Source organism: Chelonoidis abingdonii, chromosome 2, assembly GCF_003597395.2.
Source record: "Chelonoidis abingdonii isolate Lonesome George chromosome 2, CheloAbing_2.0, whole genome shotgun sequence".
Classification (NCBI taxonomy): domain Eukaryota; kingdom Metazoa; phylum Chordata; order Testudines; family Testudinidae; genus Chelonoidis; species Chelonoidis abingdonii.
In genome coordinates, this window is record NC_133770.1 from 124,247,187 (window position 1) to 124,272,126 (window position 24,940).

The 24,940-nt window shown below is 40.7% G+C and overlaps 1 protein-coding gene across 1 annotated transcript in view; it reads right to left on the reverse strand.

Moving 5' to 3' along the window:
* GABBR2 (gamma-aminobutyric acid type B receptor subunit 2) overlaps positions 1–24,940 on the reverse strand; it is a 926,530-nt gene that overhangs the window by 55,729 nt on the left and 845,861 nt on the right. Inside the window, exon 14 of the mRNA XM_075062656.1 lies at positions 20,567–20,677. Within this exon, the coding sequence (XP_074918757.1) occupies positions 20,567–20,677 (111 nt within the window). The remainder of the gene's footprint in view (positions 1–20,566; positions 20,678–24,940) is intronic.

Sequence of the window (24,940 nt, forward strand, 5' to 3'; positions counted from 1 at the left end):
TATCCCAGTACAGGAAAGCTGCCAGTGAATGTGAGGCCATGAGGGATGAACGTGAGGAGAGGCAAGACACTCAAGATGAGAGGTGGCGGGATGCAATGCTGGGGCTGCTGTGTGATCAAACTGACATGCTCCGGCATCTGGTGGAGCTTCAGGAATGGCAGCAGGATAACAAAGTGCTGCTGCAGCCCCTGTATAACCGCCCTTTCCCCTCCCCAAGTTCCATAGCCTCCTCACCCAGACGTGTAAGAACGCGAGGGGGAGGGGGAGGCTCAGTGCACCCGCACACTCCACACCAGTGGACAGCCCAAGCAAAAGGCTGTCATTATTTTGAACTTTTGAAGTGGCCTTTTCCTTCCCTCCTATCCTCCTCCCAAACCCCACCCGGGCTACCTTGTCAGTTCTCTCCCCATTTTTCTAATCAATTAATAAAGAATACATGATTTTTAAATGATAGTGACATTATTTCCTTAGAAAGCAAGCTGTGATCGAAGGGGGAGGATGGGTTGCTTACAGGGAATGAGTCAATCAAGGGAGCGGGTTTTCATCAAGGAGAAACAAACAGAACTTTCACACTGTAGCCTGGCCAGTCTTGAAACTGGTTTTCAAAGCTTCTCTGGTGAGCAGCGCTTTCTGGTGTGCTCTTCTAATCGCCCTGGTGTCTGGCTGCACGTAATCAGCGGCCAGGTGATTTGCCTCAGCCTCCCACCCTGCCATAAATATCTCCCCCTTACTCTCACAGAGATTGTGGAGCACACAGCAAGCAGCAATAACAATGGATATATTGGTTTGACAGAGGTCTGAGCGAGTCAGTAACATGCGCCAGCATCCCTTTAAATGTCCAAATGCACATTCTACGACCATTCTGCACCTGCTCAGCCTGTAGTTGAACAGCTCCTGACTACTGTCCAGCCTGCCTGTGTATGGCTTCATAAGCCATGGCATTAACGGGTAGGCTGGGTCCCCAAGGATAACTATAGGCATTTCAACATCCCCAACTGTTATTTTTGGTCTGGGAAGTAAATCCCTTGCTGCAGCCATTTAAACAGATTAGTGTTCCCGAAGACGCGAGCGTCATGAACCCTTCCCGGCCATCCCACATTGATGTTGGTGAAACATCCCTTGTGATCCACCAGTGCTTGCAGCACCACTGAAAAGTACCCCTTGCGGTTTATGTACCGGCCTCCCTGGTGCTCCGGTGCCAAGATAGGGATATGGGTTCCATCTATCACCCCACCACAGTTAGGGAATCCCATTGCAGCAAAGCCATCCACTATGGCCTGCACATTTCCCAGAGTCACTACCTTCAGTAGCAGCAGCTCAGTGATTGCTTTGGCTACTTGCATCACAGCAGCCCCCACAGTAGATTTGCCCACTCCAAATTGATTCCTGACTGACCGGTAGCTGTCTGACATTGCAAGCTTTCACAGGGCTATCGCCATTCCCTTCTCAGCTGTGACGGCTGCTCTCATCTTGGTATTCTGGCGTTTCAGGGCAGGGGAAAGCAAGTCACAAAGTTCCATGAAAGTGCCCTTATGCATGCGAAAGTTTCGCAGCCACTGGGAATCATCCAACACCTGGAACACTATGTGGTCCCACTAGTTTGTGCTTGTTTCCCAGGCCCAAAATCGGCATTCCATGGCTAGAACCTGTCCCATTACCAGCATGATCTCCAATGCGCAGGGGCCCACGGTTTGAGAGAATTCTGTGTCCATGTCCTCATCACTCTTGTCGCCGTACCACTGTTGTCTTGGCCATGCTAGTATGATCAGTATCAACTGTGATTAATCCGGTCAGATTTTTTTCAACCACTTTCAACATTAGAGAAAAAGCCACACCCAGCTCAGCAATTATCAGACCAATCCTAGTGATGAATCCTTGATTGATAGCCAAAATACTGAAGCAGCCTAGTTGCACGGGGAGCTCCCTGGAAGAAAATACCACCCATAGCCAAAAGAGATCAGCTCCTATTGTCTAGCCTAAAGAAAACCCTTGAGTCGTCAGCTTACCTATAAACAAATCTAGTGTTCTCCCTTGAAATATTGTATTTTCTCTGTAAAAATCCCTGCTCGCTCTCCAGTCAGTGTTCTGATGCTTAGATGCAAACTGTGCATCAGTTCCACTGGGACTCCGTATACTCCTGTCTGATTGTGCTAGGGACTCTACTTGTCTCCTGCCCGCAGGACCCTGGGCTACCATCATCACCTGGGAACTCCGACCAGTTCAAGCTTCAGGGAGCGGTGAGATCCCCTTCTTTTTCTCTCTCTTTGTTTTCCTTCTACCTTAGGTATTAACCTTTAATAATGTATGTTATGTTGGTTTAGCCCTCCATGTGTAGTTATCCCTATTATTCAATAAATAACTTTTACGGTTACACTGGTTGCTTCTCTCTCTCTTGCTGAACTTTACTCTTTTGTGTTTTTAGCTTCCCCCATTCACTCTACAGCAATGCTTCTTTTACCTAAGCTAAAGATCCCTGCAGCGCCCAAAATACTGTGGGGTTTGCTCATCAAGTAGGTTACTGCCAGTACAAATGTGATGTGAGAGTGGGGATAGGGATGTGCTGAATCTGGGATGCATAAGGGTAACAGCTTGAAAGTGCTGCTTGACCCAGTCCATGGAGCCCAGGGGTATATAAGAAGAGTCAGCTTGAAAGTGCTGCTTCCTCCAGCCCAGTGAGTCCAAAGAAATATAAGGGGTCAGCTTGAAAGTGCTGATTGACCTGGTCCGCTCAGACTTGCTCTGTTAATGTACGTATGGGTGTGGGTGTGTTCATCTGGTTCTGGGGTTGGAGAAACCCAGCCCTAGGGAACCTAGGTCCTGCAGGATAGCTCAGTTAGGAGGGGACTTGCATAATGGAGAAGTAGAGCTCCATATGAAAACACAAGTGACACAAGCAGTACACTGAAAGAATTACAAACACCTCCCCCCCAGAAGAGTAACCCAAATAAATGAGCATACCGCAAAGTAACGGGCAAATCTGATAACAGGATGTACATGAAAAAAAGAAAATCCTTCATATGGAATCTGGTAAAGCTTATCTATCTTGTTTGCAATTAGCTGCCACGACGATGGGGTATTTCATATTAATTTTGCTGGTTGCCATACTCTCTCCAAAAGTGGGAGAGAAACTTTATTTGAATATATCAAAATATATCAAAAATGGGATGCACAGTTTATTTTAATGAAAAGGAAGGTTATTTCAATGTAGAAACCATTCTGCTGATTAATTCCTGGGAATGAATGGCATCCTCTGAAGTTGAAGGTGTTGAGGCTACTCCCACATTTTTGTCTGGAGAGGATTCACCCATAGGTTCCTAGTCATGGGAAAGATCTGTCTGTAGAGAAACGTCTACCTTCTCCTCTTCATCATATAATTCATCATTAATTAGAGTAGGGGACTTGTATCCCATTACTGGATCCATTAGTGTAGGATCCAAATGTCTTGGATCTGAATGTGCTCTTGAGAGTGGATGTGTCCAATACATATAATTTGGATCTGGATGTCTCAGATCCAGAAAGACCTCACCAGATTGATGGGGAACAGAAGGCCTGACCCTGGACAGAAGTTGATATGGAAGGTCTGGAGCTAACCAATAAGGTCAAGGAATTCATGGAGGCACTTGCCAATCCAGTCAATTTCGACAGTTTGGTATCATGGCAGAACCAGGAAGATACCTGGGTTTGTAGTAGTCCGTGTCCAATGGAGGTCTCTGAGACTGTGGTTCCGGACTATTCATTGGATCCAGTTGTTCATTTGAATGTGGATCTGAGTCCAGATCTGACAACAAAATGATTGGGGTGGGGGGACTACTGAGATTGGTATTCTTAACATGGACATTGGAGAAATCATCATCTGAGGAGAGTCCGAAGGTGTCTTGGGTGGTGGAAGTAACATCATCAATGGGACATCTGATTTCCTTTTCTTGTGAGAGTGTGGGGATGGATTCCCATCCAATCGTCTTTTCACTGTTATTGCAGAATCCACTGGAACTGAGGAGTGTGGTTCCACAGACACTTGTATGTTTGCTGCATTGGATCTGATGAGTCTACAGACAGGTGTTTAGTCTTCCCTTTTTTCTTCCTTGGAACCGATGGCCTTGGTTCCATGGAAGTTCTTGACATCTATTGTTTACCTTCCATGTCTGATTTCCTTGATACTGGTACCTTCTTTGGTATGGGGATCAGATGACTTTGTTACCAAGTGCTCAATTTCTTTAGAACTGGAGTTTGTTGCTGAGACAGATGGCTTACGTTCAAAAGGCTTCCTGAAAACAGAAGGGCTCAGAGTTCACCTAGAGCCTTATCTTCCAGAGCCTTAGGAACTAAGGATCTGGAGGTTCTTGCTGATAACGCTTCTTGTAGAAGGAAGGCTTGGAGTCTCTTCTGCTTCTCCTTTCTGGCTTGCAGTGTGAAAGTGCTGCAGGTTGAACAATAGGAAGGAAAATGCCCTTCTGCTAAGCACTCCAGGGAGCAAACATGGGAGTCCAGATCTAGGTGAACTGCCAGACATGACACATCTCTTAAATCCATGCTTCCTGCTCTTCGTGTCCACCACAAGAACAACAAAAACTAACACAAACAATAAACTTTTATCTATAAAACAACAACCAAGGCACTGTAACTAACTGTCTAAAGAATCTTGATTTGTAGAAGGCTCATGACTGTGTCAGCAGGTGGAAGGAACTGAGGTGGCAACCACTGCTCTGCCCACTTTTATAGCCATGGCCTCAGAATGAGCGCAGAGGCTGAGGGTGAGGGCAAAGAGGAGCATACAAGCGACTGACTAAGCATTGATAGTAGAAGGCTGCACCGTTCAATGGCACTGGTTGGTGCATATCCAAGAATGGGAATATTCAGAGGACGCGCAAAGAAGAAACTGGCATTTCCTAACTTTTGAGTGCTTAACTTTGAATCCCTAATTATGTCCTTTTAACATTGTTTTTGGGTGTTCAGTATCACTATTACTGTTATTACAATAATAAAATTACAATACTGATTTACCATATTAGTTTCAAACCAGAATCCTGTAACTTTAATGAACAGAGATAGTGGACAGTACATGCTTTGCAACCTGTGACATGTCAGGATTTCTAGCATTTCCTACTACAATCCTTACTAATTAGATATTTAGAATTTTTATTGAAATATGAAAAGATTCCTTTAAAAAAATCATTAGTCTGGGAATACAGCCAAGAAACAAAAATGATGCCAGAATTTACTACAAAGGCAGTTATAAAGAGATCAGAAACATCAATTATAACTGAAAAACTGATTTGAATAGGGTTGTGGGAGTTGTGGTTTGACCCATCCTCATTTACAACCCGAGAACAGCATGTAAAGTAGTTAAATATTCTCTAGCTCAATAGGAAAATACTTCATTTCTATGATAACTGAAGAAAGGGACAAGATTTGGGTGCAAATGTGTTTCTTTCACAACTGTATGTTATAATTTGAGGAGTTTATTCCTACTTCATATTGGCATTTATGACAAAATACTTCCTTCTGGGAGAAATCCTTGTTTTTAAAAGAACCGCAACTAATTATGGCCAAGGGGTGTAAAAACAGGGACAAATGCAAAGAGAGTTGCCCGTGGCCTGCTAAGAGGACAGTAATGGTTGTTGCAACGCTTCTTGGTTGCCAATATGAGTGACTGTACTGAGCCCAGCTAAGAATCTAAAGGGTTCTACAAACAGGCAACCGAACTGCTGATATGGTGAGAACACGTTGCTCTTCTCTTTTCCCCTTTGCCCTCACCATGCTGACTCCTTCCTTCCCAAGTGAAGAAGCTAAATTGGAGAAGGGTTGTTAAGACCTTGGCTACACTGGCGCTTTACAGCACTGCAACTTTCTCGATCAGGGGATATGAAAAAACACCCCCGAGTGCAGCAAATTACAGCGCTGCGAAGCGCCAGTGTAAACACTGCGCGCTCCCAGCGCTGTAAACTAATCCCCACGGGGAGGTGGAGTATCTGCAGCGCTGGGAGAGCTCTCTCCCAGAGCTGGTGCCGCAACCACACTCACACTTCAAAGCACCGCCGCGGGAGCGCTCCAGCAGCAGCGCTGTATGGCTGCAAGCGTAGCCATACCCTAAGATTGTGGGAAACCTGCCACCCTCGAAAATGCCATTTTTGAAGTTAAGATTGGGAGCATGAACTGGAGTGAAAGGTTCTAAAGTCTGCAATTCACTGACAATTCCCATGGAAATTATGTGCCTGGCCCCTTTTGAAAACCCCACTTAATGCTTATCTGCATAGTTAGGCACCTAAATACCTTTAAAAATCTGCCCCTTCCCTCTTTGGTTCAATAGGTCCAGAGCTTGTTGATCTTCAGAACATGTTCCAAGGCCTGTTTTTGATTTTCTCTGATGATGTGGGTGGGGTGTGAAAGGCTGGTTTTCCCTTCTTGGTTTGTGGGTTGGAAAGTTCTGTAATCCCTCTTTTTGACATTAGATTATTTTGTGCTATTATCTTTATCTGTGTTTTTAAATCGTAGTGCCAGTGCACTTAGAGAAACTGTGACTGTATAAATTGGAAAACAAAACAAAAAAACCTCCTCTGAAGTCAATGGGGTTACAGCACTATACTTGAAAGGAGAATTTGGGCCATTAACAGAAATTCATTGTAAACTGCTGGAGGAAAACAGGACTGTGAGCAATAAACAGCATGGATATATAAGTTTTAACTGACAAACTTGATTTTTTTTATAGAATTACAAAATTTGTGGATGACAGGGATGCAGTAGAGGCACTATAGCTTGAGTATAGCAAAGCATTTAATGCTGCCTCTTAAAACAACACTTGTAAAATCATTTCCAATTACCTTATTATGAGCACTATCACACAGAGTCCATAGTGTCTTGTGACAAATGTCAATGAACTGAGTTGTAAAGGGCTTCTGCTGGGGTACTGCAAGAACTAGTGTTAAGTACAGACTTATTTAACTTATTATTATTTTTAACATCTTAATTTAGAACAGTGATCTTGAAGAGAAAGTAGAGAACTTCTGTCTTATCTGTGAGTTTCTTTTCCTGAAAAACTGAATGCCTGCAAACCTATTACATAGCCATGTTGGTCCCAGGATATAAGAGAGACAAGGAGATGAGATAATATATTTTATTGTACCAATTTGTGGTTGGTGGAAGGGACAAGCTTTCCAGCTTTGCAGAACTCTTCTTCAGGTCTGGAGAAGGTAACCAGAGTGTCTGAGCTAAACATGAAGCGGGACAGATTGTTAAGCATAAAGAGTTCATATATGCTGTAGGAGACCACTTAAACTGAAGTGGGCAATAAAGGTTGGCAGACAGGGGTGTTATTAACTGTTGTAATGAGCCATAAAATCAGTATCGCTAATAAGTCCATGCAGATCTATTACCCTCTCACTGATTTGCTGGAGGGAGCTGAAACTTAATCACAGTGAGCCCTGGTCTATGGGATCTGCTGACCTACTTCCAGCAGCAAGAATTCTTCCATAGCAATTTTATTTAATAATGTAACACTTATAATGAACATAGGTACTGTGTACACATAGGAATTTTTTTCCTGAATGGATCCCTGAGTATGATCTGAATAACTCTTTGCTTATACACCAGTTTGATTGTTCCACATGTTTCCTTTGAGAGGCATGTCTGCTTATCCTCCGCACAACAGATATGAGTAGGAGTGAGGAAAAAATATCACAAAGGAAGGTCACAGTGAGGATATCAGACAGACGCATAGAAAAATAATAAAAAGCTGGCTACTATCCTGCCAAAAGTCAGGCCTGTCAATAATTGGAGGTCTGTTTTGTCCCAGCTTTGGAAACTCTGCATATTAGACCAGGCTGCTGCTTTGCAGATTTCACTGACTGTTTACAATTTGTATTGTAATAAACCCTGGGGGCCACTCTGATGGATCAGGGCCCTATTGTGCTATTAGGAGACACATAGCAAAACGTCGGTCTCTACCTCTACCTCTATGGCTCTTTTCCTTTGGCTGTGATGCTTGGTTAGTTTTTTCTTTCCTAAAATCAAGACACTGGCAGTTTTTGACCTACAGATATTTCACAGTCTTAAGTCACTGTGAAAATGGAACTGTGGTATTCCACATTTATTATCTCTTAGTGACTTAAAATTAAAAAATATTTTACAAATAATGCCAAAGAACTGGTTGAATTTTTTTCACTGATTATTTTTTCAACAAAAATAGTGTTTTGAGCAAAACAAAAAGAAATCACTGACATTTTTTATTTGTTTCCAATTTTCATGATTTGAAATAAAATATTTTTGGGGAAATCAAAAGGTTTTTTTTTCAGTTTTTCAATGAAAAAGCAAAACATTTTCCTAGGAGAATTAGAAAAAAACAAACAAAAAATTTCCTGTGAAAAACAATTGGCAGTTTTCAACCAGGTCTATAAAAGATGAGTTTTTAAATACCAGCAATTCAAACTCAGTCATGAAATTGAAAGATAAGCTGTGTTCTTTCAGGCTTCACATCATCACCAATAATAGATTCAGCAGTTAACTCTTCTGTTGCTGATGTATAATCAGAAATGTATCCAACTCTCTTTCCTAGATTTGTGTTTATGTACAGAGCTAAATCAAAGTATTAATAGTGCTTAGTTTTGCAGGAATGTAGCCAAATGTGAGTTGGAATACACAATGGAGGTGAAATTCACCCGTTGGTGGAGGCCCGCACATAAAGCCCAAAATTCCCACTACTGTCCTGCATAGGGGGTGCTGGTTAATCTTTCTTAATACCTGCATAGGACCGTGGACAGGAGGCTACATTAACACTGAAATTTATTTAAATAAAACTTCTCACTTCATACCCTAGACCAGGGGTCTCAGACTCAACTGACCATGAGGGCCACATGAGGACTAGTACATTGGCCTGAGGGCCGTATTCCTGACACCTCCCCCCTGATCCTTGGCCCTTCCCCCACTCCACCCCTTCCATAAAGCCCCTCCCCTGACCCACCTCTTCCCACCCCTTCCCTGCCCCATTCCAACTCCTTCCCTGAAATCCCCACCCTAACTCCATCCCCTCCCTGCTGCCAGGGGTGCAGGAGTGGTTTGGGGTGTGGTAGGGGCTCAGGGCAGGGAGTTGGGGTGTGGGGTGCAGGAGGGATCAGGAGTGCGGCAGGGGGTCAAGGCAGGGGGTTGGCGTGCAGGAGAGGTGCAGCAGGGGGTCAGGACAGTGGACCAGGGTGCAGGAGGGGTGTGGCAGGCGGCTCAGGGAAGGAGGTTGGGGTGCAGGAGGAGTGCGGGGTGCACTGGGGCCTCAGGGCAGGGGGTCAGGGTGCGGCAGGGGGCTCAGGGCAGTGGCTTGGGGTGCAAGAGGGGTGTGGCAGGGGGTCAGGACAGGAGGTTCAACTGCAGGAAGGGTTCGGGGGGCGGGCTGTGGCTCGGTGCGCACCGGGGGCACACCGCTCCAGGAAGTGTCTGGAACGTGGGGGAGCAGGGGCACGGGGTGTGTGTGTTGCTGTTGCTTCAGGCACTGCCCCCAGCATCTCCCATTGTCCAGGAACAGGGAACCACAGCCAATGGGAGCTGCTGGAGGCGGTGCCTGAAGCAACATCAACACACACCCCTGCGCCCCTCCTCCCAAAGGTTCTGTCCACTTCCCGTAGCGGAGCAGGGGCAGAGCAGGCAGGGAGGGAGCCTGCCCTGCCCCCAGTGCGCGTTGGGCTGGAGCTGCTCTAGGTAAATGCTGGAGGAGGGCGGGGGGGCTGCAAGGACCTTGCAGGCCGCAGAAAATAACCATGTGTTTGAGACCCCTGCCCTAGACTTCCAGCCCACATGGATTGTAACAGCTTTTCCTTCCTTGTTTCTAGGCAGCCTGTGTCTTTCATCCCTAGATCCTAACTGCTCTTCCCTAACAGCTTTATAACAACTGAACTAAACCTGTGGTAAGCAAACATCCTTTAGAAAACAGCCTATAACTTCACATTATTTCTACTATGGTTTCCAAAGGTTAGATTGCAAGATTTTTAAAGTAATCAATAACTTCTGCCACAAACATACTATCAATTTAAAATGTTAACAACAAATGTACAGTTTATTTTATTGCAATATATTATATACTTTTGCTAAATAAAATAAATGCTACAATGGAGAACAAATATGTGAGACACCATTACAACCTTCTGCAACTTCCCAAATTTGTTTTGGCAGTTCTCCCCTGGTTCAGGTTATAGGGATTTATCCTACAAATCCATACCCCCTAATGTATTTTTCCACATCCTAAAATACCACCATTATTTTATACTATTGAAGAAATATGTAGATCTGGTACCAATTGATGTAAAAATCCCACGATCCATAAAAAGCAAAATAATAATAATAACAAAAAAACAGTTGCAAGGTGGAATATCCAGGATGGTGCTGTATTCACTACATGCACAAGTTTAAATAGTGTAAAGGATAAATAAGCCACTTTCCTCTTATGGGTATTTTCTTTGGCTACTAAAGCATTGGGGAAACACGGAAAGCAAATCCATTCAAAATCACAGGTATTAAGAAAGGTTAACTAGAACTCAAGTTGTTTACCTTATTCTTTTACAGTACAAATTTTGATTCCTCAATGTACAGGTTAATCAAAAGTATCCAGAATACTCAGTTATAAATTAAGTATTAAGAGTATAAATGAATGGTCCAGATTCTGAACAGTACTGCAGGGGTAGGAAAGCAGATCACATGTGCAAAAGCAGTGGTAAAGAGCTATGCAGTGGACATGTACACTAGACACAGTCTCAGCCAGTGCAGTCTGCATAAGGAAATTTATGTGGCTATGACAGGAAGGCTGCCGACTGTGAGACAAATAGCATGTATGAGAATACAAATCTTATATAAACTTTAAACATCTTATTTCTCAAATGGGTTTCATCTTGATAGGTTTTAAAGTATGGTAACTTTTTTTCTATCAAGATTCCAGAAGACAAGCTGTTGATTTATAGCCTAATTCCAAAATAGACAGGTTACTGTAGTCTCCAAGAATAAGCAGCAGAGATGATGAATTTATTGTTAATGTTGTTGATAAATGAATGTTGAGTGACAACTTTTGTTGCTAGTGTTTTTCCAATCAGCTATTTTTAGAGGATTTTTGTGTCAAACGTTGTGATACAATGTCCTCTTAAGACCTTTCCATCCAGATATACCATGGCAACTTCTTCAAAAGTGGTATCATGCTTTGGATTTTTGATACTTTGGGAGTCACAGGTCACAGAGCATTATGGTATTCAAAAATCTGAATATTTCTAAATTTGTTGATTTAAATGCACTCCTTCAAACAGGAGTGTCCTTAGGATTTATGGGCCCCAACGCAGTATTATGAAACTGGTGCCCCGATGTCTGACGGCAGCCTGGGCTTGCAGCCTCGGGGGGTGGGGAGGGATGAGGCAGCAAAGGATACTGAGCCATCCGGCCCACCTCATGGTGACAGAGACTCACAGTTCCCCACAGAGAGCCCTGTAGCCTCTCCCTCATGCAGAATGTGCAGCGCCAACACATTTGTCTCTGTGAATACAGCCCCTGCCTAAGGAGACTGCAGTGTGCACTGTGTGTGCGGGAGCCGACCTGCTCTTACTTGCTGTCATGAGCAGTGGGTGAAGCTGCCACTTGGGGAGGCTAGCTCCCCAGCCCACCTGAGGCCACACCCATACTCCACCCCTACTCTGCCCCAGGCCCCACTCCTCTCTGCCCAGGCCCCTCCCTCTTCCCACTGTCTCCCTCCTCTCTTCCCTCCCCCTCCCTGATCACCCCCTTCCAGCCAAATCCCTGAACCCAAATGAAGCAACTGACATTTGAAAAAAACCACTCTTCTGCAATTTCTTTCCAAAAAAAAGGAGCATGTTTTCCACTGCATTCCAGAAGGTGAAGAATGGACATGCAGAAGGTACCTAATTAAAAGCATTAAACTTGGGAATAAAAAATATCAGTCACAGGTTTTTTGATATACCCTGAAGTTAGTCAGAGATCTATTTGCAAAAACTTTGTAGTAAGGGCAAGTCAGTTCTCTGGCTGAATAAAACATTACATATTATGGAATACGTGATGCAGCTCTTATCTGTTTTACATTTTCTTAATCAGTATTTCTAAGCTGATTTTATATTTTAAATGTACTCGTAAGCCTTCATAAAGTAATCATTCCAGATTGCTACGTATTTAACTCACTGAAACAAAGACATTATTTTAAATTAATCAGTCACAGAGGTTTAGTGTGTTCATACCAATGTTCATTGCTTTTAGAAAAAGGGAACACTAATTTACTTCGTGTGATCTCCATAACAATAGACACGTGTATGAAATTTCACCAATTTTAAAAAATATGTTTCCAAAGATTTTAGGCATAACAAAGGATTTTATATCTTACTAAGGTACTGATTTTGCTAGAGGGTTTTCTTAAAACTAATTAATCAAATAGTCAGAAGTGAAGAAAGGGAAACTCGTTTGTCCAGCTATCTGGGAGGAAAGGGGTGTTGTCCCTTTAAGGGCTCCTCTTCAAGGATTTTTTAGAGATGTGGTTTTATCATCTTCAGCAACACACTAATGAAATATTTTTAAAGCAAATTTTAAACTAAGGTCCTGTAGACGAACATGTTCTGAGTAAACATTACACTAATGCACAAATGTTTTTGTCAGTAAATACAGAAACTGACAGGATATACCTGGGGGTTGGCAAATGCCTGTTAAATGGCTTCAGTACTACTTGAATGGCTCTTTAACAGTTTCGATGTTGTGCTAATAGGGCTGGCAGGCTTTTCTGCTTTTAAATACTAGATCCCCTCCAGAGTAAGAGTCACCAGGCTGCAGCAGCTAGTTGTGGGAGCCTGCAGGAAGGGTCAGAACTGGGATAGGAAGAGATGGAAGTGGTTTTGTTTTTTTTTTTAACATAGGAGATATACCAATCTCCTAGAACTGGAAGGGACCTTGAAAGGTCATCAAGTCCAGCCCCCTGCCTTCACTAGCAAAACAAAGTACTGATTTTGCCCTAGATCCCTAAGTGGCCCTCTCAAAGACTGAACTCATAACCCTCAGTTTAGCAGACTAATGCTCAAACCACTGAGCTATCCCTTCCCCTAGGGTGGACACCAAGACCCAGGGGTGCCCCAAATTTTTGGGTGCCCTTGTATGCTGCATATGCCAAAGGACCGCCCTGCTTCCAAACTGATGCTAGATAACCATGACCTAATCTGAACATGAGTGGATTAAGTTACATGGCTCCAAGGTAGCCCTCACACTTGATTTGTCCAAAGGCCCCTGGTGAAAGGTGTTGCAAGGCAGTGTAAGCAATGTTTTGCAGCCATACAAATCAAGGCCAAGAAGCCTCACCTTTTGGGTCAACAGGTCAACTGAGAGCAGACTAACATTCTCAAATTCCAAAGACTAATCACCTTGGGGGCAGTCATGACAACCACAACCAGGCCGGCCTATTCCAGCCTCTGAGCAGTTTTTCCATCCACCCAAAGGAGGCCTGCTAGTGAGAAGAGCTGTGCCAGCAGAACATCGCCATCTGGCTCCTTGACTGCAGTTTCTGCTCCTACCCTATGACAGTCCAGACGACTGTAAGAGCTGGAGTTTGCATCCCTCTGCCACCATTATCTTAAGGATCTTATTTTTTTTCTATTTTGTTTTTATTTGGTCAGAGGCACCCCAGCCCCTTTATTATCAGAGTGTGGAAGTGAAAGTGTGGCTGTGTGCACACATTTGTGTGCGAGCATCCATAAAGTACAGGTAGGAAAGGTGCCAGAAGGAAAGTTTCTCCAGGTTGTCTCATGAAATTATTCATAAGAGCATGTTCTGTGTTCTACATCTAAAATTCCACTGAGTCTTGAGTTATCTTGTGTAAATTTTTATTAGGTATTAAAAGGTATTATAATATCTATTGGGGAGGAGGCAAAGGTTAGATATCAAACAGCAATTGAATTCAAAGAAGGAAGCTTTATAATTTATTCTGAGGTTGTGGTTCAAATATTAGATAATAATTGGGTTTCAGTATTAAGATATTTAATAGGACTGTCCATTAATCACAGTTAACTTACGCAATTAACTCAAAAAAATCAATTGCGACTAAAAATTAATCATGATTAATCACAGTTTTAATTGCACTTTACCAATTGAATACCAATTGAAATGTATTAAATATTTTGGATATTTTTCTACATTTTCATATATATTGTATTCTGTGTTCTACTTGAAATCAGAGTGTATATTATTTTTGGTTACATATATTTGCACTGTAAAAATGACAAACAAAAGAAATAACATTTTTCAATTCACCTCATACAATTCACTGTAGTGTAATCTTTTTGTCGTGAAAGTGCAATTTATAAATGTAGATTTTTTTTTTGTTACATACGTCAAGGTTCTTTCCCCACTCTGAACTTTAGGGTACAGATGTGGGGACCTGCATGAACACCTCTAAGCTTAACTACCAGCTTAGATCTGGTCTCGCTGCCACCACTCTCAAATATTAGCTCCCTTTTCTGGATAGTCTTGAGAGACTTCTTCACCAAGTCCCTGGTAAACACCGATCCAACCCCTTGGATCTTAACACAAGGAGAATTTAACCATCCTCCCTCCTTTACACACCACAAATTCCTGGTGAGTCCAGATCCAGTCCCCTTGGATCTTAAAACAAGGAAAAATCAATCAGGTTCTTAAAAAGAAAGCTTTTATTTAAAGAAAGAAAGGTAAAAATCATCTCTGTAAAATCAGGATGGAAAATAACTTTACAGGGTAATCAGATTCAGGTGGAGATAAATAACTCTATTTTAGGTTCATGTAGGGAACTGGCCAGAATGTAAGAAATATTGAGTACCCAACGACTACTCTACTCTTGTTCTCAAAGGGCAAGGGAAGTTACTTCCCTGTTCAGTAACTGGAGTTCTTTGAGATGTGGTGTCTCAATAAGTTTCACATCTGGTGCACATGCACTTCATGCTCAGGAGAATGGATCACTTAACGTAGCAGTGTTTGCTAGTGTCAAGGTTCCTTCCGCACTCTGAACTTTAAGGTACAGATGTGAGAACCTGCATGAACACCTCTAAGCTTAACTACCAGCTTAGATCTGGTCTCGCTGCCACCACTCTCAAATATTAGCTCCCTTTTCTGGATAGTCTTGAGAGACTTCTTCACCAAGTCCCTGGTAAACACCGATCCAACCCCTTGGATCTTAACACAAGGAGAATTTAACCATCCTCCCTCCTTTACACACCACAAATTCCTGGTGAGTCCAGATCCAGTCCCCTTGGATCTTAAAACAAGGAAAAATCAATCAGGTTCTTAAAAAGAAAGCTTTTATTTAAAGAAAGAAAGGTAAAAATCATCTCTGTAAAATCAGGATGGAAAATAACTTTACAGGGTAATCAGATTCATAGAGCTCAGAGGAACTCCCTCTAGCCTTTGGTTCAAAGTTACAGCAAACAGAGGTAAAATTCTCTCAGCAAAAAGGGAACATTTACAAGTTGAGAAAACAAAAATAAAAGTAACACGCCTTGCCTGGCTGTTACTTACAAGTTTGAAATATGAGAGACTGGTTCAGAAAGATTTGAAGAGCATGGATTGGTGTCCTGTCCCTCTTAGTCCCAAGAGCGAACAACTCCCAAAACAAAAAGCACAAACAAAAGCCTTCCCCCCACCAAGATTTGAAAGTATCTTGTCCCCTTATTGGTCCTTTGGGTCAGGTGTCAGCCAGGTTTCCTGAGCTTCTTAACCCTTTACAGGTAAAAGGATTTTGGTGTCTCTGGCCATGAGGGATTTTATAGTATTGTACACAGGAGGGCGGTTCCCTTCCCTTTATAGTTATGACAACATAACTGCACTCAAAAACAAAACAACGTAAAACTTCAGAGGCTACAAGTCCATTCAGTAGTACTTCTTGTTCAGCCAATTGTTAAGACAAACAAGTTTGTTTACAATTACAGGAGATAATCTGCCCTCCTCTTATTTACAATGTCACCAGAATGTGAGAACAGGCATTCACATAGCACTTTTATAGCCAGCACTGCAAGGTATTTACACGTCAGCTATGCTGAACATTCGTATGCCCCTTCATGCTTCGGCCATCATTCCAGAGGACATGCTTCCATGCTGATAACGATTGTTAAAATAATAATGCGTTAATTAAATTTGTGACTGAACTTCTTGGGGGAGAAATGTATGTGCCCTGCTCTGTTTTACCCACATTCTGCTATATATTTCATGTTATAATAGTCTTGGATGATATCCTAGCACATGTTGTTCATTTTAAGAACACTTTCACTGCAGACTCAGTGTGCAATATCTAATGTTTAGGTGCCCTTTCGCCCAGTGGAATGCACAGCCCAGGCTCCATCTACAATGCATGGGCTGAGTCGGTGCCTAAGAATGGGATTTGCAAAAGCCATCAAGATGAGTGGGGAGCCACCTAAGTTAGCTAGTAGGAAATGCTGAAGAGAAAGGAGGGGCTAAGGCACTACCTCCTCCTCATGCTGTGTTTAATAGAGGGCCTGATCAGGTAGGTGAGATAGGTGGGAGAACACCTAGCTTGTGAAACCAACTGGGGCTTGGATGTGAGTTAGGAGCAAGGCATTAGGACTTCTGTGACTCTGTGCATGTCCACTAGCAGAAATGAAACCACCTGAGGGACGCTGAGAGCAGAAACGTAGGCAGGACGAACGTTAGACTCCAGAGTTAGGTGGCAGCTGAGTAGAATTTTGTGAATCTAAATTTTGGACATGTGCACCTAAAGTGACAGTTAGGTCCCTAAATTCCTTTTGTGTATCTATCCTTTAGTGAATTATGTGAAATAACTGAAATGAATGTTTGTCTTGTTATAGATTGTTGAGTTTTGTATCTCAAACCCTTTCAATATTTTTCACAATGATATAATTGGTTTCTATTTTCTGTAACTACTGGCAAAGAATCTGTCTTGCATACAGAAATATTAAACTTCTGTGATAATGAGATGAAAAATGTTCCTAAGGTCCTCAGACATCTGGCTATGCAAAAAAACAAAACAAAACAAAAACAAAAAAAAAATACCCACAATAGGACAAAGGTGCAATGATGACAAAAGTAGCCTAATAGTAAGAGAGCATCTTTCTTTTTCAATAGCAGAGATTTGTGTTATGGTAAGGCACCAAAATAATAAAAGGTATGTATTTGGCTAATGGCTACGGAACACAGTACACCTCAAGTAACTGTAATTAGTAAAGCAGAACAGCCTTTGCAAACTTCAAAAAATTAGTCCCATATCCTTTTGAAAGCCATGCAATATGGCTGCCAGTAAATGAGGGACAACATGCACATGACCCAGAATGTCTAATTGACCATAATAATGAGTAGCTAATGATACATATGCTCTAGTTTACTTTTACTACTATAAATTATGATAGTAAGCACAGAGGTTACACAATATTCATTAGGCTTGATACTATCCTAGGGTTTGTCTACACTGGCAAGTTACAATGCTGCAAATTTCTGGCTCAGGGGTGTGAAAAAACACCCTCCTGAGTGAAGCAAGTTTCAGCGCTGCAAAGCACCAGTGTAGACAGTTACCAGTGCTGGGAGCCATGCACTGGGAGCTATGCCCTTCATGGAGGTGGGGATTTTTTTTTAGAGTGTCGCATTTGCCAGTGTACACAGGCCCTTAGACTAGCCCTTAGAGCAGGGGTTGCAACCTTTCAGAAGTGGTGTACTGAGTCTTTATTTATTCACTCTAATTTAAGGTTTTGCATGCCAGTAATACATTTTAATGTTTTTAGAAAGTCTCTTTCTATAAGTCTATAAAATATAACTAAACTATTGGTTTATGTAAAGTAAATATGATTTTTAAAATGTTTAAGAAGCTTCATTTAAAATTAAATTAAAATGCAGAGCCCCCCGGACCAGTGACCAGGACCCGGGCAGCGTGAGTGCCACTGAAAATCAGCTTGTGTGCTGCCTTTGGCACAACCTCTCCCTGCCTTAGAGTATGTTTGTACTGTAAGTGGAGACACAGTTTCCAGGTTGGGTAGGTATATGTGTGTTAGCTCTGTTCAAGCTAGTGGGCTACAAATAGCAGTGTAGCTATAGCGGCACAGGCGGTGGCTTCAGCTAGCCACTCGAGTACTTAGCTGGGCCTCAGACTAGGTTATACGTGGGTGGATTGCCTGTGCTGCCACCCACATTGTCACAGCTACACTGCTATTGTTAACGCGCTAGCTCGATCAAAGCCAGCATGTGTACATCTATCCAAGAGGAAAATTACACCTCCAGTTGCAGCTTAGACATACCTTAAGGTCTTGCTCCTGGAACAATTAACACACATACCTCTCTTTACACACAGTGAGTAGTCCCTTTGAAGTGCACGGGACTATTCATATCGTGTCAAGCTACTTGTCTGTGTATATCTTTGCTGAATTGGGGCCTAATCTGTGGAGACCTAAATGGTATTTGCATAACAATTTATCTGCAACAACTCAGAACATATATGTAAACCATACGCTACTGTTGAAGTTGCATGTGTTTGTAATTAAATACAAAAGCAGATTTCCAATTTAGTGTTAGTTGCTTTAATTGTCTCTATCCCACAAGTTACTTATTGACGAATGTATTAGTGGTGTTCAGTTGTCCACATGTAACATGTATGGAATTTTGCTCAGCATCCAAAGTAGTGTTTGTGATAGGCAACAAAAGATTAAGCAACATTCTCAGTAGCCAAATTATCAAATTCATACTAATCTGTAATTCTTAGTTGACGTTTACATTATTTTTATTTAAATAGTAATGAATTTCTCATCAGGCTATGAAAAAACTATATTAGGACAAAGGAGCAATGATCATCAAATCAGCACGTACTATTTAGCTGAACTCAAATATGTAAGAGAGTATCTTCCTTACAGAGATATCATCTGAATCTAGAGCACAAAAATAAATACTCTCATGTTATCATAAATGTTACACTGATGGCCAAAATGTTTCAAAGAAAATGTTTAGTCAAAAATGGTCATTTTATCCAAAATGAAGTTTAACAAACAACTTGTTGACTTTTTAAAAAAATGTACCATGTGAAAATTTTCTTGGAATTTTTTTATAAAAATGATCATAGAAAATTGTATTGGAAATATTCTTGAATAATTATTTCTGCAATTTTTTAAAAAAAAGAAAAAAATCAGTTCACTTTGAACCCTTCAGCATTTTTCAGAATTTTAATTTAATTTTTGACCAGCTGTATTACACCATTATAGATGAACCAGACAAAACTTTTGACATAATAACTCTTATGAACAAAATTACAGAGAAAAATTTAGCAAACACCAATGCCTACTTTCTACCTATGAAAATGCAGAGTGAACATTTTATAATTTTGTAAGTTGATGTTGGCACTTAAGAGGTTTGGCCAATGATGTCCTTGCATACCAGTTATGGTCCTTTTGATCTAATACACCATGCAACTGTATTACAAAACTAAACATGCAAAATGTGTAAAATCTGGTTACAGTTCAAGAATGAGAGTTTCCTGCTAGCAGTGACAAATTGGGAAGACACAGTAGAGATAACTGAAAATGATTACAAAATCAAAGAAACCCATTATTCATTAAGACAAATGACATACCAACCATTACGGTGGGTGAGGTAATATCTTTTACTTGGCCAAGTTCTGTTGGTGAGAGAGACAAGTTTTTCAAGCTTACACTTGTCTCTCTCACCAACAGATATTGATCCAATAAAAGATGTGACCTCACTCATTTGGTCTCAAATATCCTGGGACCAACCCGGCTACAATAACACTATATATATCAATCATCATGCAGTCTTTACATTGCCAAGAACGTATATATTATGATAAAGTTTAATGACTTGTCAGCAATTGGGTACTAAAGACATGAACTCAGTGCTCTTTCCAGTTATAGGGGTCTGCACGGATCTGAGGGCAGAATGTGTCGTATATTTATTGACTGAAAAATACAGTGTGTCTCCTAAAATACTTTCTAATTTTCAGAAGTAATCTTACATAAGTTTGGTTTAACAGAAAGTTTACTAGTCACATAGAATTAGTCATTAGCATTATGAAATTCAGAAAGAACCAAAATAGTAGTGGTAGAATTTTCAAGAAGTGCCTAAGTAATTTGGAGTGACTTTCAATTGGATTGAGGCCCCTAAGGGTATGTCTACACTGCAATTAGACACCTGTGGCTGGCCCAGGGCTCATGATGTGGGACTGTTTAATTGTGGTGTTGAAGTTCTGGTTCTGGTTGCAGCTGAGCTCTGGGACCTTCCCACCTGACAGGGTACTACAGCCCAAGCTCTGCCCTGAGCCTGAATGTCTTCACTGAAATTAAACAGCCCTTTAGCCTGAGCTCCACAAGAGATTTAAAGACTATTTACATTTTCTCACTTGTATTCCCATTCTTTGATTGCCAAATTCTTTAGTTTGCATTATACCTATTAGGTTAAGCTTTAGTGTTGTATTTAATAATGTCCTTGTTACCTAATATAATATCACATCTGCTTTAAAAAGATTTATTCAAGGATTTTTAAACTTGCATCTATCCATCAGGAAAGCTGTTTATTTCTACCGAAGAGTAGCAGCTAGACAGCACTGCTGTTTAAAGCAAGCAATACTTACCATGAGCAGCCCTTTGTAGGCATAGACAATGCCAAGCCAAATGGTCATGTGAGTGTTTTCACAGTGCTCTAAAATGGGACGAATGGAAATATCTCTGCCAGCAGGGTCCGGCTACAAAGGGAAGAAAAAGTAAAGAGTAAAATATTTGAATTAATATTTGACATGTACTTATGCCTCAGAAGCCGTTTCATTCTGTTCCCAGTAGGTTGGGAACACATGTATTTGTGTGTAAAAGAAAAGCCAACTTTAGTAAGACTTTTGATGGTGTGGTTCCATAAGGCTGCAACAGAGCTTAGTAAAGATTAGTAATTAGGGAATGGAACGTGATAGGTGGATTCATGCTTACCCTGCTACAGCAAAATAAAAAGCAGAAGGAATGTTCGTCATATGTTCAATGACTCTTTAATACTGCCAATCACATTAATCTGTTATAGTTTAAACAAATATATAACTACCATGAAAAAAATATCCAGGAAGGCATTCTGTGTAACTGAAGGGAAAGAAATCAACTTGGTCTTTTTGATTTGGGCAGCTAATTTGGTAAAAATAGAAAAAAAAAAAAAGCTAATGGATATAGCTCAAATATGCAGCCATGAAAATAAATATATATAGTTAAAATCACTCTTCACTTCACCCTACATTTTGTGTCATTGATCAATGGCTGAGTATGCAATGAGACACATTGTGGTATGTTCCAGACTATTTTTTGTTTCGTTTTATTGCCCTGAGACAAACCAAGTGCTTGGATGATGCTGTTGTCATTGACTATACAAACTGCAGCAAAAGATAAGTTTAGAATATAACTCATCTCCAAATCCCCTTGAGACCAAGTGAAACTCTGTACAATTTAATGCTGCTAGAAACCCTCATAGCTTCCACTCACCCTCAGAAAAGAGGACAGTGCAGCAATGCACGCCCTTTGTACCTGGACATAATACTTGTTCTTTACAAATTAGACTAGTGATTCTAACTGACTTGCTGTGTTACTTGGACAGGAATATTCTGTGGTACCAATCTATCCAAAGTGGTTGTGAACTCTTATCTTGTTTTCCTTTTGAGAAGAATCTGAAATATGGGCACAAATGTTCAAAGCAACTCACTATTTCCAATTTAAAATGATGGTCCAGATCTTCAGCTTCACTTTATGTACATGTGCAGTAACAGTGGAAGTCACTACAGCCAGTTCCTTTTTCAGCTGGCTACATGTATAAAATCTTTGAGGCAGAAGAATATTGATTTATCCGAGCTATGAAAAAATCAGGTTTTCTTTGACTCAAATATAGAAGTGAGTTTTTCAGAGAAGGATTTCAGAGAAAAACTGACTATTATTCTAGGGTTCAGTCTTGCTCCCATTAGCATCAGTAGGAATTTTTCCATAGATTTCAATGGGTGCAGAATCAAGCCCCTACTCCATTTCCCTCCTCAGACCTTCCATATGTAAAGCATGATTGCCTGACTACCGCTGACCTCAGATAGCAACAAAGAATAAAAAAGACAAAAAACAAAGAAAAAATAAAAGACAGAAAAGGAAAGAGGATTGTGGGGCATGTTTCTCAGAATCCATAGTTATTTCCTTGCACCCTTGGCAACAGAATGACAGTTACGTCCACCTCTTCCCAGTAGTAACCCTGAATAGGATAATCTAAATCCTAAAAATCTCTCGAATAAAAGAGGTCCCAGAGGAGGATTCTACCTTTTCATAAGTAGTGTATGGCCCCACTCTGACAGCCACGCATCACCTGCAACTCCCATTACCATCAATATGAGCTACAGGTGCTCATCACCTCTCAGGGTAAAGCTGCCAGGTAGCAGAAAAATATATTACAATGCTACTAATGTGTGTTTAGGATCATTAAAAATGTCTCCTTCTCCCTGATATGGGACAAGATGCTTCATAATGCCAAAGTCTTTATGTACTGAATGTAATTTGACATTCCAAACTGAGGATAAACCTTTCTGGATTTTCCATCATTTATGACTGAAATGGAGAAAAGTTCAGGTGAGAGATGCTATCTTAAAAATTCAGTAGTGTCAACATTTTCATATGAACAGGACTGTCCTGAAGATACATTTTCTCTAAGTTTCTAAGCCTTGTCTTAGCTCATTACAAAGCCAGAGAGTTTTTTTTTTTAAATACAGGACTGATCTCCTATACATCTTTGAGTTTTGGCGTGCCATTAATTGTATCCTTTTCTGAGTTGTGAGATAATTATTTCAGTTCCATTCTTTTCAGATCTACAGTATTCCCAAAAATGTTTAATTTTTAGCAGTGGGGAGCTACACCAGTTTACACTCACTCAGGATCTGGGCTCATGTCTTTTCAGCTACGTTCATCCTCTGCCCACACCCCTTCTCCTTTTTACCTCACGTTAGTGGAGTGGGGTTTGAGACCTGCAGTCAATGAACACCTGATGCTTCACCATACTTGTGCCTGCATGGAAGACTGGACTCATGCTTGCACTGAAACTCAACAGGGTTAAGGTGCTGTCCAATATTTTGACGTGTATGCACAATGGGTCACTGAAGGGCTGCCGTACTACTCAGCCATAGGCAGTGAAATGCTCACTCTTCTGTTTTTCACTAAGGTATTTCTCTCCTAAAAGAATGTAGTTATGTTCAAATTAGGGCTGTTGATTAATTGCAGTTAACGCACATGATTAACTAAAAAAAATTAATTATGATTAAAAAATGTATCACGATTAATTGCAGTTTTAATTACATTTTAATTTTAATCTTATATTTATATGAATTTGTATATAATTTATAATTTAATTATAATTTTGCATTGAATTAATCGCATAGTTAAACAATAGAATACCAATTGAAATTTATGAAATATTTTGGACTGTTTTTCTAAATTTTCATATATATTGTATTCTGTGTTGTAATTTAAATCAAAGTGTATCTTATTTTTTATTACAAATATTTGCACCGTAAAAATGAACAAAAGAAATAGTATTTTTCAGTTCACCTCATACAAGTACTGTAGTGCAATCTCTTTGTCATGAAAGTACAAATTACAAATGTAGATTTTTTTTGTTGCATAACTGCACTCAAAAACAAAACTTCAGAGCCTACAAGTCCACTCAGTCCTACCTCTTGTTCAGCCAATCGCTAAGACAAACAAGTTTGTTTACATACATAGAAGATAATGCTGCCCTCTTCTTTTTTACAAAGTCACCAGAAGGTGAGAACAGGCATTTGCATGGCGCTTTTGTAGTTGGCATTGCAAGGTATTTATGTGCCAGATATGCAAAACAATCATATGGCCCTTCATGCTTTGGCCATCATTTCAGAGGACATTCTTCCAGGCTCATGACGCTTGTTAAAAAAATAATGTGTTAATTAAATTTGTGACTGAACTCCTTGGGGGAGAATTGTATATCCCCTGCTCTGGTTTACCCATAGTATGCCATATGTTTCATGTTATAGCAGTCTTGGATGATGACCCAGCACATGCTGTTCATTTCACAAAATGCAAAGAAAGAATCAATGTGAGATTTCTAACTGACCCAGGGCTTAAGACTCTGAAGTGCCTTCCAAAATCTGAGAGCGACGAGGTGTGGAGCATGCTTTCAGAAGTCTTAAAAGAGCAACACTCTGATTCAGAAACTACAGAACCCGAACCACCAAAAGAGAAAATCAACCTTTGCCCGGTGGCATCTGATTCAGATGATGAAAATGAACATGTGTCGGTCTGCACTGCTTTAGATTGTTATTGAGTAGAACCCTTTCATCAGCATGCATGCATATCCCATGGAATAGTGGTTGAAGCATGGAAGGACATATGAATCTTTGGTGCATCTGGCACGTAAATATCTTGCAATGCCGGCTACAACCGTGCCATAAGAATGCCTGCTCTCACTTTCAGGTGACATTGTAAACAAGAAGTGGGCAGCATTATCTCCTGAAAATGTAAACAAACTTGTTTGTCTCAGCAATTGGCTGAATAAGAAGTTGGATTGAGTGAACTTGCAGGCTCTAAAATTTTACATTGTTTTATTTTTGAATGCAGTTTTTTTTGTACGTAATTCCACATTTGTAAGTTCAACTTTCATGATAAAAAGATTGCTCTACAGTACTTGTATGAGGTGAATTGAAAAATACTATTTCTTTTGTTTTTTTCCAGTGCAAATACTTGTAATCAAAAATAAAGTGAGCACTGTACACTTTTTATTCTGTGTTGTAATTGAAATCAATATATTTGAAAATGTAGAAAACATCCAAAATATTTAAATAAATGGTATTCTATTATTGTTTAACAGTATGATTAAACGAGTGATTAATCATGATTAATTTTTTAATCATACAATTAATTGCAATCATTTTTTTTAATCGCTTGATAGCCCTAGTTCAAATGTATTTCAAATGCAA